The following is a 21,372-nucleotide window of genomic DNA, read 5'->3' on the forward strand; positions in this document are numbered from 1 at the left end:
GCCATTGAAAAAAATAATTCAGTTCTATCTCTACCCTACTCCAAATTCTTTGCTATTTCTAGAGATCTACAGAAAGATATTTTATCATTTCCTATCACAGACAGTATCTATACCAAATCCTCAACTATTTTATTAAATTTTTAAAATAATCTTGTCAATATTAACTTGAGATCATATATGATTTTACTTTTTTCCTCAAAGCCCAGCAATAATCCACACCACATAACAAATAGCTTCCAATAAACAGGCAAAACATTCTCCTTCCAGCATCCAGCTGAATCCTTCCCACCATTCTTGGCCCAGAATAAATCCCATTTTTCCCTTTAAATCTTCAAATAGCAAACATCTTGAACATTTAACAACAACAAAAAAGGCAGCTCATAGTCTTATCTCATCTTACCATGTAGTGTTTATGTTTTATGTCTTTCATATCAAGCATTTTGTAGAATTCAAGACATTTAACAAAAATGTAATTCAGACCTACTATTTGCAAGATTCTTTACATGTTAAATATATTAAACATAAACAATATACTTCAAAAATATCACAAATTTAGTATTATTCTCTTCATTTTATCAATGAAAAGACTGAGATTCAGAGAAGTAAATTATCCAAGGTCACACATCTAGTAAACAGCAGGGACAGAATCTGAAACCAGGTCCATTTGCCTCTGAACCCATGATTGCTACCAAAATTTGCCTTCCTTCATAGAGTCTGTATTGTGGATATACAAAGACTCATAGTATGTGAGAGAGTATTATTCAAGGATATAAATTACTGCAGGCATAAAGTAAAATAGGAGTATTCTAAAAGCCCTTAAGGAATATATGAAGAAATAGGAACTATAAGATAAAGTTGAGTGACTCCGTAAGAGTTAAAAATAAAGTGCTATAGGAGTTCAGATACATTACTGCATGTGGAAATGGGAGGGCGGATCAAGATCAAGATAGGCTTCATGGAAGAGCTGTGGAGGATGGCTAGAATGTTGACAAAGGAAAGATAACATTCTATACAAAAAAGATCCCTTGAGCAAAGTCAGAAGCAATACTGCCTGAGGCTAAGAGGGTGGTTTTGTTCAGGTAACAGGCAGTTTCCCAGCTTGACTTTTAAAGTACAATTTATATAGAATAGTGAAAAGTAAAGACTGATGGTAGCTCAAGATCAGGAAAGGCCTTCAACGCCTCCATTTCTGCTTCTCATCAACATTGGATAGACAAAGGCAAAACAGGCCTATGCCGACCTCCTAGTTCACTACATATTCCATCTGTCGGATTTCAATCTGGCTTTCATATCACTCATTTTTGGACCAATGTATGTAATCTCTGGGCAACTGCAATACTTAAAGTGATTATTCTAGAATTTCTTTTTGAAACACCTCTATAAATTTCCTACCTGCCCTTTGTATCAACGAATAAATCTCTCCATCTGTTGAAGATTAATGAGATCGTGATGCAAAAGCCCTTTTGTACCTGATTTTCACCAGTGATCTTACATATTGTTTTCTTATTCCCTTTAGTTGCAGAAAACAAAACTAAACAAAAAAATTTTCTTCCTTAAGACAACCATCCCACCTAAACTCTAGAACAACCCCTAATCATTTCCTCTAGAAGCTAATTCCTATAGTTTCTTCCCTTTATAGCAGGATTGCAAACTCAAATGTGAGGCAGTCCCAGATAAGACAATGGGTATGAAATAGTTTACACTGTGGATCAAAACACGTAACTCATTATACTGTTTTTCAAAACACTCTGGGAAATATATACATATGTGTGTGTGTGTGTATATACATATATATATATATATATATACACACACACACACACCACATATAGCCTGCTGGTCTGCCATTTTGCAACCTTTACTATATTGCATCTTCATGTCCTATCTTTATTCTGTTTACCTGTCTGTCTCCCCCATTAGACCTAGTTTCTTGAACGCAGAAGCTATGTTCATTGTGGGAAAAGAACATATAAATGATTTATTTTTTTTTCTTTTTTTTTTTTTCTATTATACTTTAAGTTCTAGGGTACATGTGCATAACGTACAGGTTTGTTACATATGTATACTTGTGCCATGTTGGTGTGCTGCACCCAAAAATGATTTATTATAATAAAATATGTTAAATATAACAATTGAGCTATAAACATGGTGCTTTGGGAAGGAAGGAGTTATCTAGGACAGCTTCTTCTAAGATTGACAGGAAGCTTAATCTTGATGGATATTTAGGAGCTTGGTGGACACACTAAAGAAGAAAACGGCATTCCAGCTCAAAAAAATACAACATGCTTGATTTAAAGGTATTAAAGAATAAGGTATGAAGGAATTGCCAAGTGTTCCTATACAGATAGAAGGCAGGCACCAGTAAGAATGACGCTGAAGATGAAATGAGAGAAGCAGGCAGGGATGAGATCACAAAGGACAACAGGGAGCCATTTGAAGGTTTTGAGGTGTGAAATACAGTAGTCTGTCTTTATCCACAGGAGGTATGCTCCAAGACACCCAGTGGATGCCTAAAACTGTGGATAGTTTTGAAACTATGTAGTATGTTTTTTCCTATACATATAAACCTATAACATTTAATTTATAAATTAGGCACAGTAAGAAATTAACAATGGCTAATAAAATAGAACAATTATAACAATATAGTATAATAGAATTATGTGGGCCGGACATGGTGGCTCACGCCTGTAATCCCAGCACTTTAAGAGGCAAAGGCAGGTGGATCACTTGAGCTCAGGACTTCGAGACCAGCCTGGGCAACATGGCAAAACCCCAACTCTACAAAAAAAAATACAAAAATTCGCTGGGCATGGTGGAGCACACCTGTAGTCCCAGCTATTCTGGAGGCTAAGGTGGGAGGATCGCTTGAGCACGGGAGATCAAGAATGCAGTGAGCCAAGATCGTGCCACTGCACTCTAGCCTGGGCAACAGAGACCCTTTCTCAAAAAAAAAAAAAAAAAAAAATTATGTGAACATGGTCTCTCTCAAAATGTATTATTGTGCTGCACCTCAGGTAACTGAAACAGAAGATGAAACTGCAGATAAGAGGGTACTGCTGGAGCAAGATCTCTGATAACAGTGTAGAACATGCATGTGTGAGAGATTGAAGACAAGGAGGCTGCATGGTAGGCTACAGCAATCACATGGGTGTTAAATGATGACAGTCTGAACTAAGGTTGTTAACAGTGTGGGTAATGAGGGGAAAGAGCTAGTACCAAGACTAGAAATACAGGCTGCGGCCGGGCGCGGTGGCTCAAGCCTGTAATCCCAGCACTTTGGGAGGCCAAGACGGGCGGATCACGAGGTCAGGAGTTCGAGACCATCCTGGCTAACACCGTGAAACCCCGTCTCTACTAAAAAATACAAAAAGCTAGCCGGGCGAGGTGGCTGGCGCCTGTAGTCCCAGCTACTCGGGAGGCTGAGGCAGGAGAATGGCGTAAACCCGGGAGGCGGAGCTTGCCGTGAGCTGAGATCCAGCCACTGCACTCCAGTCCCGGTGACAAAGCGAGACTCCGTCTCAAAAAAAAAAAAAGGAAATACAGGCTGCTTCCGGCCCATATTAAAATAAGCTAAAAATCTCGTTATCTCCCCAAACTCGTTATTTAACCCCACCTAGCCTCCAGTTTAATGCAAGTCCTCACTGACTCACTCAAAAATCTCCTAGGTAGCTTCCTAGTCTCTCTATCAGAATCCAGTACTTCTTAAAGTGTGAGGTATACTTCTCAGACTACCTTAACAGAATCTCTGGAGGTGCTAGATAAAAATGTAAATTTCTTGGCCATATCCCAGGCCACCTGAATCACAATATTCTTGGAGCAGGACAAAATTTGCATTTTTATGTACTTTCCAGTTTGAGAACCATTAGCCTAATCCAGCCTATGCACCTATCGAATTTATTTTTCTTAAACACTGCTTCCATCATATTACCTCCTTGCTCAAACTAATTTATAATCTGCTGCCTGGACTTCAAGACCCTCTTTCAACTTGATTTTTTACTCTTTCCAATATACATTCTTTGTTTCAACAAAGTCAGCCTCATCTCTCACTTCCCTCTTCTCTGCCTCCACACACATGGTTTGGTTCTCTTTCCAGGCCTTTGCATTTAATATTACTTCCAGAATCTGAGAGCTTCTCCATAGTCTCTCCTCCCTAGCCAAACCCCAGCCATCATAACTAACTATTCCCTGAAAGCCCAATTTAAGTGCAGAAATTTACACAGATTTTTCTCTAATTACTCCAACCTTACTTCTCTCTCCTACTTATGAATTCCTATTACATTTATAGTCAGCATGCACAATTTAAGGTTTGATTATTTCAACACATATCAACTAGGTCCTATCTCATTCTTATTTTCCAGTCATCAGTGCACCTAGAATAATTCTTGGCATATAATGAGCACTAAATAAATATTCGATTTTTGAAATTATCCTGAAAGGATGATGGCTTTTCCCCCTAGATGTCTTGTGAATTTTAAAAAAAGTAAGATAATGAAAAGAAGGAATCAATTTTTAAAAGCAAAACAAATTCTTCACTATTCTAGATACCTCAGTACTCAATGATGTTAAAGATAATGTTTCCTACCACCTCTCTAGAGAGTGCTTAGTCATGAAGATAAGGTAATTACAAACAGCTCTCAATCACAATATGGGCCACTTTGGGCGTGTTATGTAATAGTGTATCATGTAATTATAGCACTGAAATATAGTGCCTTGAATATAAAACCTTTAAATGACAGCCACGGAAAGAACCTTAAAAGATAATTTGAGCTAATCATTTCAATTTATCCATTTAATAATTGAGCCCCAGAGAAATTACATGACTTGCCCAAAGTAGCAAAGCTGATTAGTAGCATCCAACAAAGACAAGCATCCAGGCCTCCCGACTGCATGGAAAGGGTTGTTTTCATTACTCTATGGGCTCAGTGATACTGAAATCAAAGTGACATATTTTAATAAGAATTCCTGTTAGCATAAACCAACATTTTAGGATTCTCCTCCTGATAAAATTGAGGTAAAACATACAATTTCATCAGAATCATAAAGACTGACACAGGCATACTTCAAAAAAAAAAAAAAAAAAGGTGAAAACTTCTAAGATAAAATATACAAGCATATTCTAGTTCTAAAACATCTCCCAAAACCATGGAGAAAATACTTGCCCAGGCTAAATTTTAATCACCTGATCATAATATTCATCTCACTGCTTTGGTAAAATATATACCAAAAGAATCAAACATATAAAATACTACAAGCAAAAATCACAATTTACAAAACCACAAATTTATATCTCAGGGTAAAACACATCTTTTGTACTCACCGTCACTTTACTTCCAACTATCTGCATGCAGTGGTCAACGAAGAGTGGTTATGGTGTAAAAAAAAACAAACGGCAACAATATTAGTAGTCAGAAGCTTTTCACAGAGGTTAAGTGTTTAGTAAATTAGTAAATAGCTAACCCTATTTATATTTTTGATACTTTAGATATACAGGCTAAAACAGATATATCAATATTAATTTCTACTATGTTTCAAAAATGTGTAAAGTCTACAGAATAAGGATTCTCAAATAAGTGATAATTACTATCTGAGGATTTTTTAAATGTACTATAATGGGCTTCTCATATAGTATAATCTAAACATCAAGTTATGCAAGGTTAAGTGTAATCAGGCATCAGATTTTTTTGCCAGCTCATAGCCCCTGAAAAAATTATCAATAGAAAATTGTGGGTTTTTTTTTCCAATATTGCCTTTTCTTTTCTTTCCTTCTTATGGCAGGTATACTATCAAGGTTGAAATAGTACACCTTCTTATGGCAGGTATACTATTAAAGTATTTTAGAATATAAATGTTACATTTAAAGTCATGCATTAAGTTCAGAAGTAAACTTTAGGTTGAAAACAAATGTTTTTTATTGTTATGAATTTAAGGTGTATAATACTGTTTTATATTATACTTGAAAATTATAAAAAGATTGCTTATTATTCTAGTTTTCTGGGTAATTCTAGCATTTCTATTGTAAGATCAGAATTTTCTACATAATGTGAAGACAAAGAAGCATTTTACATCTAAACATGCACATGTTCAGAAGGAGGAAATAGTTCAAAAACTGCAGCTCTAATTGAGCTTTCCTAATGGATAAGTGATAAAAGAATTTCTGAGAGGCAGAATTGTGTTTAAGAAAGCAGGAAGTAAACTCATAGTCCTAAACATAATTTTATGCAAAAATCCAAATATAAATCAAATCACTGTTATCAGATTCCCCTTGAATATCAAGCAGTGTCCAAAAAACAGCTAAGCCACAATACAAAACCATTAATCCGATAGCAGTTATTATCAAAATGTGTTCTATTTTTCAGCTAGTGCTTTAAAAATAAAAATCAAATTTAATTAAAACCCCAGTAAGAATCCTATGCTGAACAGGATATCATAAAATACAAAAAGATAATGACAGTTTCCAAGTAAATTATTTCAGAAGAATCCATGAATCTCAGAATAGAGAAGCAGCTTTCTTAAATATTCATTCAGTAGACTATTTACAAGCAGTGATTATTTAGTTGAATAAAAGCCTCTTTGGTGCCATTAACAGTCTTCTGAATTAAAAGATATGCTATTGACCTAAATTATTTCCTCCCACCAAAAAGACAGAGGTTGTATTTGTCCCTTGTTTATTTAGCACAGACTAAAAAAAGAATGTGAGCCTGCGTTAACAATTAAAGCAGGTCTATACTCAGTGAAACAACCAGAATATGGCCCATTTAATGATTCATTTTTGCTGCAAAATAACTTTATTTAGCTAAAGCATAAACAGCAATAGATAAGATTTAGTACCCAACAGAAACTAAGAGAAAATATTTTGGCCATGTCTGGGTTCAACTGTTTGATCATATCCAGACCATACCTGGAAAAGACCTCAAAGAGTATCTGATAATGACAAAAGCAAAACCATAATACATGTATACACATACACATATAGGTATACCACAACTTTTAACTACTCATTATACAGGTCAGTCTAACAAATCTGCAGAAGTAGCTGGCATCACTATTTTAAATTATTTCCTACTGACATTAAAAAAAAAAAAAAAATGTTGCCTCTCAATGCTTCACATGCCTCAAAAAATATAACTTTACATATTTTAAAATTTCAAAGATTATGGTTTAAATTCAAAACAAACTAGTCTCTTGATATTCTGGGAATGATATTGGCATGTGACAAACTAATGTTGGGACTTCGGTGGATAACTTTTCCTCACAAATGTCTATATGTGCTGTGAAGTGCCTGTGATACCACCCCTTCTAAATTACCAACGTATTGTTTCAGGATTACCAATCAGTAGGACAACTTTTGCAATATTAACAAAGTTTGGTTTTCCATTTTTTGAAAACATATGCTGGTGTTTTGAAAATATAGACTCTTCCAGGTTATTTGTGGTCAAATTATCTACATGTACCTATTACCCTAGGTCAGGTCCATAACTAGGCTTCCTACAATGAACAATGGAGGATAAAATGCAGAAAGAAGGTTCTTCTCCATCCCTCTATTTAAAGGTCATTCATCATGGACAGAGTTACTCAAATTTTTTCCTTTAACATTCACACAATTTAACATTCTCTATTATGGGACTTTAAGAAGAAAAAACTAAGCAATAGTTTTTATTATTATCTTATGGTTTCCTTTATAGTCTCCTTTTCCATGCTAATTTTAACGAAGTTAATTACACTACAAAAGACTCTTGTTTGCTTTAGAAACAAGTCTTGACGACATATTGGTGTATAACTTCATTTTACTTTTATGTCCTTACTTAGGAACCCAGGAGCATGATAGACATTTCTATCTAAAATTTGGTTGTAGATCCCATACAAAATGACTAATGCAGGTGTTAAAAGGGGAAAATGTACAATTCATGTTTAAATTTAACTATAATTCTCACATGTTTTACATGTGACTATAAAACATTTTTCCATCAGGGACTCTAGCTCTTAACTTTGTTACCTCAAAATGAAAGCTGTGACTAAGAAAGCATTTTCATAAAGTAGTGGTAACTATCATGTCTACTCTAAATGTAAACTTTAGTGTTGTGATAATGAAAAGGTCAAAAGATATTGCTTATCACTGAAGGCCAACACTCTCACCTTCAAAAGGAAATAACATAAATAATTTTTGTGGTTTTAATGATAGAAAACACAGTACTAATTAATGTCTTTCCAAGGTGAGAAAGCTCCAAAACATGCTTGTCAAAAGGCTTTCTTCCATCATAATATCTGGGCCATGAAAAATATTAGCAAAAAAATGTATACTCCTAGAAATCTTATCAAAGTCCTGTGCATATTTCAGGTACTCATATGTACACTGAATGAAATAAATAAAGGCCATTAAGTAGTTCTGATTTTGAGGCTAATGCCTTAAACATAGAATTTTCATGTCTTTTGAGAAACACTGAATTTCCATCTTTTGAATAATGCAATTCAAATGAGCTCATCTAATATTTATCCAATTTTTTGCATTTTAATCTGAAAAATGAGTATATAACTTGAAGTGTGCATTTCTTTGGTCACTTGACGAGGAAATAACATGAGAATAAATGAACACAAGTTCTGCACAGAAATCAAGTAATAATCAAAAGGTCAAGGAATAAGAGTTTCATATAATCATTATATTCAGTCCCACTTACACAAACAACAACAATGAGTCAGAGACTCTAACAAAATCTTATCATTAAAACCACCACATGATTATTCATATATTATTATCTGTACTTTGCACTCAGATTCAGACATATAGATTTACTAGTGTATCAGCCTTTAGGTATTTGAAAAATAACATTGAACGTACATCCTGCATTTCCTAAAGCATTTTACCGTGAACAATAACTTGAGTGCAAAAATGAGAAGAGATTCATCAGAATTTCAAAGTAAAACCCTATGCATCACCTAATTCATTGAAAACGACGCTCATGGCAAATTTCACTTATCACTTGAAACATATTTCTGCCCTTGGATACCAGAAGCAAATTAAAAAACATGCTGTTGCTCTGCTATGGTGGAGCTGCAATGTGTTATGTTTAAATAGTTCAGCATTCAGATTTAGCTTGCTTAAAGTACAATATGGAATCAATACAATCGTAGAATTCACGGCAAAATGCATTAGTAATTGCCACTGGAATTGCTGTACTGAAATAGCATTAATAGGATAGCCAAATAACATTAGAATAAATTTTTTCAACGAAGACTTGTTTTCTGCAATGGTCAACTTATGAAATTTAAAACGCATGAACTAAATGTGTACGTGTGTGTACACATATATGTACACACACAAAATATCACTGTGTACACACATATACACACATACAGTGGTTTTATGAACTCTAGGTATTAAAAGCTTTTTCTTTACAGAAATGTAGAAGATGCATTTTACTATTTCAAAAATACAACTTTTTCTTACCAAAAAAAAAAAAAAATCAAAGCTTAAGACTATATTTGGATGTGCATTAGGAAGTGAACAGAGTAAAATACTCCACTAAAACCAAAGTTTCCTATTAATAACAAGTCCTTTCAATGAACTTTACTTTCAAGTCTTGGGACTCACAAACAGATTTGAGTAAAGCTTCTATTAGGTGACATCCTTTACTTTAAATGAAGCTATACAATAGCAATTATGAGGCAGCTTACATAGTTTGCATCATATAAAATTAAGAAAAAAGCTAACTGCGAATTAAAAAATACTGCTCTAAGTTTCATGCAAGTAGACACCAGACATGCAGCTTTAATGTAAACTTAAGCTGTGACTATGCTAAGTTGTGCCTTCTTCAAAATCCGAAATTTTCATCTAACCACATTTGGAGCAGAATATCTGCAAAATGCAGTCAATTTTTAGTATGTACACAAAAGCTCAGGACTGGATTGGATTACCTCAGAGCTTTATATCCTTTGTCTAGCTTGTAATAATGGAAGTGTCTCATTACTAATGATGAATAGTTTAAAAATATATATTTAAAACTAAATGTGTAATACATATATAAATTGTTTTCTGAACAGTCTATGGAGTACAATGAGGTAATGTGAAGAGCTGAAGTGTGTTTATTTTTAAGTAGAATGATGTTAAGCTCATTGCTCATTCTGTTGGTGCTAGAAAAATCTCCCTACTTACAGATTTGGCAGTGGCAGAAATATACTGGACAACCATCTCACGTTTGGTGGTAAAATCTTTGTTTCGTAAAGGAGCTTTTTTTTCTTCATTAAGGTTCATGTCCTCCTGTAAGAAATAACATTTACTGTGAGTACTGATAAATTTCCACTTAAGAGCTTCAAAAGTGATTAATAAACATTAATAATTTCTGTGTCTTAAAATACTAATTCATGTGGTGACTAATGTCAAAAATCCCTTTCTGGGATACTTCACTATTATTTTTCACTCTAGATACCACAGTGTTGTGTAACTTGTACCATGTATTCATGGTTCACATCTCTACCTAGTCAACTACTGAGCAGAAAGAAGAAAGTATTTTTAAAACCATTCCACAGAATAAACTGGCAGTTTATAACACAGATATACACGATATCTATGCTAACAAAGCTCTTTATTTATCTTGATAGCAAACACACACACAAAATGCTGTTTGGCATATGCTCCCTTAGGACTGCTATTATCTGAGAAAGCAAATATAATTTGCAAATTGGCAGGGTCTATATATCTATAATATGTCACTGAAGAAAGTTCACAAGAAGTTGTTGGATTTGGAAAAGAAAAAAAAGCAGAAATAGCTGATTGCGGTAATAAATGTCACTCATTAGAGGGAAAAGTATTCAGTTACAAGAACACATTGTTTTGAGGTTCAATAAACTTTAATTCAGTTTGAAATCTACCTTTATTTTGTGATATATACATTTATAACACTTTGACTAGACACATTGTTTTTGTTCATTTTGTAATTCATGGTAATCCTTGTGACATATGAACACACGCTTGACAGGGTCACAAAACCAAGTTGGAAATGATTGTGCTTCAAAATGCAACACTAAATGAAAAGTCAACCTACAGAATAGGTGAAAATGTTTATAAATCATATGTCTGATATAGATGTGTACCCAAATATACAAAGAATTTTACAACTCAATAATAAAAAGACAAAAGCCCAATAACAAATGAGCAAAACACTTGAAGAGACATTTCACTAAAGAAGATATACAGGCCGGGCGTAGTGGCTCATGCCTGTAATCCCAGCACTATGGGAGGCCAAGGCAGGAGGATCACAAGGTCAGGAGATCAAGACCATCCTGGCTAACACGGTGAAACCCCATCTCTACTGAAAATACAAAAAATTAGCCAGGTGTGGTGGCGAACACCTGTAGTCCCAGCTACTCCAGAGGCTGAGGCAGGAGAATGGCGTGAACCCAAGAGGTGGCGCTTGCAGTGAGCCGAGATGGCACCACTGCACTCCAGCCTGGCAAAAAAAAAAAAGAAGAAAAACAGAAGATATACAAACGGCCAATAAGCACAGGAAAAGATATTCAACATCATTAGTCAGTAGGGAAATGTGAATCAAAACCACAATGAGATACTACTTCACTTCTACTAGGATAGCTAGAAGAAAAGAGGAAAATAATAAATGTTGGCAATGAATTGAAGAAATTGGAACCCTCACACATTGCTGGTAGGAAAGAGAAATGATACAACCACTTTGGAAAACAGCCTGGCAGTTCCTCCAAAAGTTAAACAGATTTATCTACCATATGACCCAGCTTACATACCTAAGCAAAATGAAAACATATGTCCACACAAAAACTTGCATACGAATGTTCATAGCATCATTATTGATAATAGCCAAGGAGTAGAAACAATTCAAACACCCATCAATGGATGTATGGATAAACAAAATGTGACATATACAATGAAATATTATTCCGCTCTAAAAAGGAATGAAGTGCTGATACATGGTATAATCTGGATGAATCTTGAAATCACATTATGCTAAGTGAAATAAGCATTATAAAAGACCATATATTCTATGATTCTGTTTATACTAAATGTCCAAAATAGGCAAATTTATAGGGATGAAAAATAAATTAGATGTTGCCAGGGCCAGAGGAGAAGAGGAGGGAGTTTGGATTATGACTGATTATGGGTATGGTATTTCTTTATGGGGTGAAACAACTGTTCTAAAAGTTGTGAGTTTCACACTCTTTGAATATACAAAAAAAAAAAAAAAAACCTATGAATTTGGCCATGCACAGTGGCTCACGCTTATAATCCTAGCACTTTGGGAAGCCAAGAAGGAGGATCACTTGAGCCCAGGAGTTTGAGACCCGCCTGGGCAACATGGCAAGACCTTGCTTCTACAAAAACTTTTTAAAACTCAGCTGAACGTGGTGGTGTGCGCCTGCAGTCCCAGCTACTTGGGAGACTGAAGCAGGAGGGTCGCTTGAGGCCAGGAGGTGGAGGTTGCAGTGAGCTGTGTTCCTGCCACTTGCACTCCAGCCTGGAAATCAGAGCAAGACCCTGTCTCGAAAGAAAGAGAAAGAAAGAAAGAAAGAAAGAGGGAGAGAAAGAAGCAAGAAAGAAGCACATTGTAAAAGGGTGAATTTTATAGTATGTGAATCATATCTAAATTTTTTAAGGAAAAAAAATCCGTATTTTTATCCCTTTACTCTTACAGAAATTCTGAGCATTCTATTTTTTTAATAAAGTAAACTAATTGGCAAAGAACAGTATCAGTTACTTATTTTAATTTTTTTTTTTTTTTTTGAGACGGAGTCTCACTCTGTCGCCCAGGCTGGAGTGCAGTGGCGCGATCTCCGCTCACCACAAGCTCTGCCCCGCGGGTTCACGCTATTCTCCTGCCTCAGCCTCCCAAGTAGCTGGGACTACAGGCACCTGCCACCATGCCCGGTTAATTTTTTGTATTTTTAGTAGAGACGGGGTTTCACCGTGTTAGCCAGGATGGTCTCGATCTCCTGACCTCATGATCCGCCCACCTCGGCCTCCCAAAGTGCTGGGATTACAGGCGTGAGCCAGCACACCTGGCATCCAAGTTATTTTTAAAGATGCATATGTGAGAATGTGGAAGACAATCCTCAAAAGTAGACAAACTGCATCTATCTATTGAACAGTAACTGTTGACAGCAAAAATCTATATTTGCAACCACTGCAGCAACTCCTATGATGATTCATTTATAGTAAATACTTATAAATTTTGTGTGTGTATATATATACATCACCTCTCTTCCTAATTACCTGGATCACTGTCTCTATCCCCACTTTTCTATCTAATGTTATTTCTCATTTGGATATTTTACTTGTTAATGACTTACTAGAAGGCAGAAGACATCTTTTTCCTCTCTCTCTCTCATAGGCTCTGGCATTGTTGAATCAAAGTAGAATCATCGAAACTAGGTTGGATCGCACTTATAATGTGGTCCACAGATGCTCATCTACGATCTGTATCTATTTCCTTTTTTTTTTTTTTTTTTTTTGGAGGTGGAGACTTGCTATGTTGCCCAGGCTGGAGTGCAGTGGCCTGATCTTGGCTCACTGCAACCTCCACTTCCCAAGTTCAAGTGATTCTCCTGCCTCAGCCTCACAAGCAGCTGGGATTACAGGCATGCGCCACCACACCCAGCTAATTTTTTTGTATTTTTAGAGACGGGGTTTTGCCATGTTGGCCAGGGCGGTCTGAAACTCCTGGCCTCAAGTCATCCATCCGCCTTGGCCTCCCAAAGTGCTGGGATTACAAGCGTGAATCACCACGCCCAGCGTATGTATCTATTTCAGCTGACAGGGAACTCCCTACCTCCTGAGGCAGCCCCATTCATCTTAGGGTAGTTTAATTTTTGCCAAATTTTTCCTTCGATGACTGGACATGAAATATGTACAACAAAATAATGTGTGTTAAGGTGGGTGGCATGACCTTTTTTCTTCTCTAGTTTTAAAATTTTGAATCACTTATTTACTGAACACATACTACACACCAGAAACTATGCTAGGCTATCTAATCTGGTAGACTGTTTTTATACTCAAATTAATATTATTTATAAAGCACTTAGAACAATGCCTGATAGTAAATGCTATATATGTTTGTTGAATAAATAATTTATAGTCTAGTAGTAACAAATAATTCTAACTAAGGCGTGTATCAGATTCTTTGAAAACACAGAGGGCAGATGGAAAGGTCAGAGATGTCTTCAACAGGTTGTGAGTCTCAAAGGATGAAAAAAATCTGACTGGAAGGAGGGAGACCAGTCAGGAAACTCTAGTGGTCATGTATCATTTTTTGCTGCCCAACATCACTTGAACATGCCCTCTACAATTTATTTATTTAATTTTTATTTATTTATTTATTTATTTATTTGCCCTCTACAATTTAATACATCCTCACATTGTCAGTCCCACCTGACAAAGGTATAATCCATAAAAACTACATTTGTCAGTCTCCCTTTTAACTAGAGTGCAGGCATGTGGCTTCGTCTCCACCCATAAAATGCATGTATAGGAGGTGTAGATTTAGAAGTGAACTATGTGAGGAAGCAGGCCACAAATAGGCCATCCATTTTGCTGATGTAGTTGGCAACAGAGGTGATGCTGTTACAGAACTGATGGCATTAACTGTGTCTTTTTCTTTAAGACATTTTGATCAAATGGTTCTGGGATAAGAGCTCCTTAATCAGAACTGTATTTCAGTTGTGTGTTTCTGGAAGTTATTCCTATAATGTTATCTGGAGCCTGTTTCTGCAACTCTCTTAATTCAAGAACTACCTAATATCCCCTAAAATTATATTCTATTTAAACCTGCCAGAGTGGATTTTTCTCATGTTCAATAATTTGGGCTGAAGTAATTTAAGTGACTAGAGATAAGAGTCGAACTAAGAAGAAATGTCAGATTGGACAGAAGGAAATTAATTCAAGAGCTACATAAATGTTATTTGAAGACCACATTCCTTCTTCCAGGCTAAAGTACTCAACTTATCTTCATGTAACATGGGTTGGTGTCCACATCTCTCTCTCTCAAATACTCTGTGGTTTAACAAATGCAAGGAAAGAAAGAACGTCCACCTCCCTCACCTTGAAATACTTACACCTCTATTAATTCACCCTCTGATTTTATTATCTTATTGGCTAAGTACATCATTCTGCTGACTCGTATTGTTTTTGTTTTCATCCAAATCCCTATGTTCTGCTCACATATGCTGGGCTATGTCTCTATTGCTTAAAAAAATTCTGGTTAAATTTCATTCTCCTGTAAATGTGGTTATTATCAATCTGCATCCTCCAAGTAGAATCAACTCTGGAACGCTGACAAGATTAAGTGTCTGTATTTGTATACTTCACAGCTGGGCCTAAGAGTGTGGTAGTGTCACCTTTGGCAGTCTCTAGGTAGAGAGTTTCTGTGCTTCCAGTGACATTTCTACATTACTATGTACCCATTCAGTTTTTAATGGCACACACTGCTGATATCATACCATCACAGAATTATTTTGTAGGGAGGCAGGCAGGACAATAAGAGCAATGTAAGATTATACACCTCAGAGGAATGTTGTCAGTACTGAGTGTGATCAAGCATGATAAGCCTGGTGTATATTAACTAGCTTTCAAAGAATGCTAGCTATTAGCGTTATCACCTCCCAACCTCAGGCTTTTAACCACTTTTCATCTTACCCCTTATGTTTTAATAATGCTAGGTTGTTTGTAGTTTTGCTACATAAACTGTGTTGTTACACACTCATTATTTCGTTCATGATGCTGTTCTCCCTGCCTGAAATGTGGTCATCTTTACCATCCTCTCCATCTTTTAATATGATCCTTGCCCCCTCCAAATTCACATCTGGTTAAGTATTATACTTCAAGACTATACTCAACCACTAATTTTTCAGGAAGATTTCTCCTAAAGTACTTGATTTGAAAATAACTACCCTTATCCTATTCTTCCATATTAATTCCTTATGTGTCACTTACATTGAAATTATGTGATAAATCTATCTCCTCTAAACTCGAGGCTGAGAATAGGAATTTACTTATCTTTGTACTCCTAGCAAAAGCATAATTCCTGGAACGCAGTAAACATTTAATAAATATTTGTTGAACCAATGTGATATTTAAGACCTTTTCTTTAAATATATTAACTTGCTTTAGAATCAGCAACAGTTTTTTATACTTATAAATTTGCTGCATAGGTTGATTGGAAATGGGTACCATTCATGTTAAGAGACCATAATAACTCATTTTATTCTTATAGAAATAAGATACATATTACTAATTAGGCAGCTAACACTTTCAAATCATTAACTCCAGATCTATAATACAATAATAAAGCTAAATAGAGCAATATTCATAACTCAATATTAACTCTAAACAACGTAATTGAATATGAAACTGTTTCTAAACATACTGATTTCCTATGATATTCAAAACAAAAGCAAGCTTTTAGCATGTTTAACATTTGATATATCTATAATACATGAGAAAAAATGTACTATTTTGTGGTTTTAAAAAACACTGTTTGAAGTCTAAATAATGGACCATTTATAATGTTTTAAAAGCCACATTTGTAAATACTAAACCATTTTTTAAGCTTCTCATATGCCGTGATACAATTTCCTATTATAGACAGATTCCTCCACTTCAGCAAACATTATATTCTTAAAGTTATTACTGAGAAGCCATATAAGAATAGGATCAAATGAGAAGGTCAAAAGTTGAACCAGCTGCCTATTCATTCATTTGTATTCTCATTCATTCATTCTTCAATTCTCACTCATTTGTCAATTTTCTCCACAATAATCAGAATCATGTTATACTCTAATCCAGTACCTTAGCGATATTTTGTAAACTTAATGATAAGTGTTTAGAAGCTTATTTTGAATTTTCTTTCTTTAATAACAACTGACAAAAGGTACCATGGCATTAGAGAAATACTTGGTAAAAGCAGCTGAAAGAATCCATGCAAAACAACATGGCAAAAGGCTGAAGTACATTTCTTTGTCAGCAAATACTGACGTATCAGAAGACACATATAGATCATTACTGAAAATTTGCTAAAGCAAGTATTTAAACAATTAGTGTAGGAGGTTTACTATATAGTTGGATAAAAATATAGCCTATTTAAAAACATCTCACCTTATAGCATTTGCTAGATTGTTTCTATAATGACATATATAAACTACTCTTCTTTGAGTCACCAATAGGACAATTTAACAGACAAAACATATAACCAAAATAATGATTTATGTAATAAACAGAGGTTTTGTGGAAAAACTATGAGGGAAGGAGTCCTGAGTCAGGTAAACCCACACGTAAAATTCAAGGCCATTGCAAGAAGTTGAAACTGAATACACAGAGTACTACATAGAGTCAAGAAGATTGTTCTTCTTTAAATAAAAGCAAGATATTTCAAATACAATAAAATATTTACAATATTTTGAAATGAAATAGGAAGTTAACATGAAAACCAGAGATATTTCTGGTTATTTCAAGATAAAGTATTTTTAAATTGTCAACATTAGCCAGGCACAGTGCCATGCCTGTAATCCCAGCACTTCGGGAAGCTAAGACAGGCGGATCACCTGAGGTCAGGAGTTTGAGACCAGCCTGGCCAACATGGCAAAACCCCATCTCTACTAAAAATACAAAAATTAGCCAGGCGTGGTGGTGGGCACCTGTAATCCCAGCTACTCAGGAGGCTGAGGCAAGAGAATCTCTTGAACCCAGGAGGCAAAGGTTGCAGTGAGCAGAGATCGCGCAGCTGCACTCCAGCCTAGGTGACAGAGTGAGACCGTCTCAAAAAAAAAAAAAAAAATACAAAAACAAAAACAAACTTGAAATTTAGCATGAGTTAGGCATTTTTCATTTATGAAAAGAAAAGAAATTCCTTGACATTGTAACAATTAGTAAGAAAGTAACTCCTTTTCAAACCTACTTTACTGGAAAAGCCACAAAGACAGACCCAACTTCCAAGTCAGTCCCCTTCACCCTTGCGTGAATTACTTCCTCTTTCTTCCTGGTGTTAAATGTACTGTCTGGAACAGGCATGAGTACACAAACATGAGGATAAGGGTTTACACATTACTAATGTAGAAGAAAAAATGGAAAGAGCTCATCTTCCAACGGCATTTGTTGAAGACCCATTTATTAAAGTCCATTTTGAACCCATTTATTTAGAAATATAAAAATACAATACTCCAGATTAGTTGCAAGAATAACTGGTTGTCGTCAAATAAGACAGGAATTTACTAGCCATGGTTCAGCAGGAAATCTTTGCTTGATTCATGGATTGGTCTGATAAAAGTTAATCTACAATTTAGTAAGTTGCTAATGGTGTACTTGTTCCATTTGAACCTACAAATCTTTGTCAGATTTATGTTTCAATTATGAGAGAAATTAAACCAAATATCAAAATAAAATGAACTTGGAGCTAAACTTTCTAATTACCGCCTATTTTAAAGCAAGACATAAAAAATGACATAGTGACACAGTTCTCACTAAAAAGTTATAATCATGACAGCAAAGACTTTTGTATGATTAAGAAGTAAACTCATTTTAAATCATTTTAAAATATTGTTCATGTTTTTCTTGTTTTTACTGTGTATATTTTATAATGTACATATTAATATTAGTACATACAGGCATGTATACAATGTTTAAAATATATTAGTGCTACTTACTCAAACATACACACACACACACACACACACACACATATATATATATATATATATATATTTTTTTTTTTTCCTGAGGTGGAAATAAAGGTTTAGAGACTCTTGGACTAGTCCAGAGGTTGGCAAACTTTCTCTGTAAATTTCCAGACAGTAAATATTTTAGGTTTTGCAGACCATATAGTCTTTGTCTCAACTACTCAACTCTACTATAGCACAAAAGAGCTATAGACAATACATAAAAAAATGGGCATGGATACATTCAACAAAACTTTATTTGTGGACACTGAAATTCATGTAACTTTCATGTGCCCTGAAACAGTTTTTTTGGGTGACAATTTAAAAATATAAAACGATTCTTAGCAGGATATACAAAATAAAAACCTTGTGGCAGGGATAGTACCTTTAACATCTTTATGTCTGCTGTACCTAACAAAGTATCTGGCATTCAGCAAAGAGTTGTCAAATAAACTTCACCATGACACAGAAATTTGTGTTTGCTTTTATAACTCCGCCTTATGTTCCAATATATCACCCTTGCCAGAACATAAGCTCCTGGATGGTAGGGATTTTCTTTAAGTTGTTCACTGCTTTCTTCTCAGACCTTAAAACAGTATTGGGCGTATGGAAGGCATGGGACTTTGATGAACTAAACTGTTCAAATTTTGAGAACATTTACGCCAAAAAATAAAGACGGATAATAGAGAAGTTAACACTGGGTTTCAGTGTATTTAGGTGGTGTTCTCTGCTTCCATCCTGAGCACCTGCACAGGGCTAAGTTCCCACAGTAGCCTATTCACAGCTATCCTAGTGCTATGGGAATCATTTATTTACTTTTCTCCCTGAGTAAACGCTGAGCTCTCTGAGGGTAAGGGAGGTGCCGCATTCATCTTTACACTTCCAACATGTAGCATCCTACCTGGCACATTGCACATATCAACAAACAGTTGCTTAAATACACTCATGCAAATAAATACTAGTAGAATCCTTCAAAACAGAAGAAATATTTTTGAAAGCATTTCTCTGTACAAACCAAGAACAGAGCCAAGTTTTTAAAAAATCATGCTCAGCAATAAAATTAAAAATTGACCCAGATTTAGTTACCTTTAAATCTGTTTACTGGGTAAGTTTTGCTCCTCTTTTATAAGCTCTTCATGGGAGTTTTATAAGAAAATAAAACGTGTTGTCTAGAAATGCCTCTGACATTATCCCAGTCTAATGATATGGAGTAAGGATATTGAAAATGTAAATATAACCTGTGGATATTATGCTGTCTAGACGATTTCTGAGAATCTAATAATTTCTGACAACTATTTCCATGTCTTCTTATAGATTTTAAGACCTAGTTTACCAATAACTTATTTTGTGCTACCTTAACTATTAATTAAAATTACTTATTCTGAGGGCACGAAAAGATTCATCCAAGCTAACTAACTTCTAAAAGACTAGGGTTGGGTGAGAAAGAAACCCATAATAGCAGTCAATGGAGAACAAGGATGCTTGGGTTAATGTACAACACCTGGTGTTCAAACACAACTATTCTCTCTAAATTAATGAAAGGGAAAAGTGAGAGAATAAAAATTAAAAGCTTTGGGATTACTTATGAGAGTTCTAACAGATGGAATAATTTAGTATTTATTGCATATAACTACTATCATTAAATTATGACAAAAATGCAAAGTATATTAATATAAATTGCTGAATAGAAAAGAGTGTAAAACATCAAATTTGCATGTATAATCATATATTAAACATTACCTTTAATAAATTAGGTTGAAATGAAATATGGCTAGAGGTTAATCATAAATCATCACTAGCCTCAGCTTTTGCATGAGACAAACTATTTAATTATCTATATTAGAACACAGTCCTTACTGATGTATCTATAGGTGGCCAATGTAACCTGAACCTCCACTTGAGAGTTCCTTGTGCTGCTAATAGAAATCAAATTCCAACTTGAACTCCCAAGAAATTTCTATGGGTTTACTTTTTTAATCTTAAAATGAAAATCTCCCCTCTCCCAACACCCCTCTCCCCAAAAAGAACTCTAATTGCATAATTCAGTCTGGATGAAAACACTATTAAGCATTTAACAGTCCCTAAGCAGTATACTCAATGTACAAAAACCAGCTCAGTTATTCTCAGTAAGCTCAAAGGTTATAACAACTGAAAATGTTGAAAAGTTATTCAATTACAGCATTATTAATTTCCTTACATTTAAAGTAGAATTGAGGAGATATTTCATCCAATCCTAATTAGAGGCAATACAAAATGCTTCTGATCAATATGAGAAGAGTTATGAATATGAACCGCTTTAGTTCAGTCATCTTTAAAAGTCACCAAATATAGGCAACCAATATAGTGTAACCCCCAGCACTTTGGGAGGCCAAGTCAGGAGGATTGCTTGAGTCCAGGAGTTTGAGATCAGCCTGGGCAAAATAGCAAGACCCACATCTCTACAAAACAATAAAACAATTAGCCAGGCATGGTGGCACATGCATACAGTCTCAGCTACTCAGGATGCTGAGGTGGGAGGATTGTGTGATCCCAGAAGGTCAAGGCCGCAGTGAGCCGTGATCACACCACTGCACTACAGCCTAAGGGACACACCGAGACTCCATCTCAAAAGAAAAAAAAAAGAAAAACAAAAAAAAAAGTTACCAATAATAACAACATGGAAGGAGTATTGTTTTCATCCTACCTTTACCCACTTGTGGAAGATTGAAA

The 21,372-nt window shown here is 35.2% G+C and overlaps 1 protein-coding gene across 5 annotated transcripts in view; it reads right to left on the minus strand.

Annotated features, from left to right (window-relative positions):
• The window catches only part of DIAPH2 (diaphanous related formin 2), a 947,390-nt gene that overhangs the window by 864,056 nt on the left and 61,962 nt on the right, over positions 1–21,372 (minus strand). For 3 of the 5 annotated variants that reach the window (XM_033201829.1, XM_033201828.1, XM_033201826.1), the window contains 2 exons: positions 10,148–10,252; positions 5,318–5,338 (listed from right to left, as the gene is read on the minus strand). In XM_033201829.1, coding sequence (XP_033057720.1) covers positions 5,318–5,338; positions 10,148–10,252 — 126 coding nt within the window. The remainder of the gene's footprint in view (positions 1–5,317; positions 5,339–10,147; positions 10,253–21,372) is intronic. The other 2 variants (XM_033201830.1, XM_033201827.1) reach the window with 1 other exon arrangement.

The sequence above is a fragment of the Trachypithecus francoisi genome, unplaced genomic scaffold, assembly GCF_009764315.1.
Source record: "Trachypithecus francoisi isolate TF-2019V2 unplaced genomic scaffold, Tfra_2.0 Lachesis_group6, whole genome shotgun sequence".
In the NCBI taxonomy this organism is placed as follows: domain Eukaryota; kingdom Metazoa; phylum Chordata; class Mammalia; order Primates; family Cercopithecidae; genus Trachypithecus; species Trachypithecus francoisi.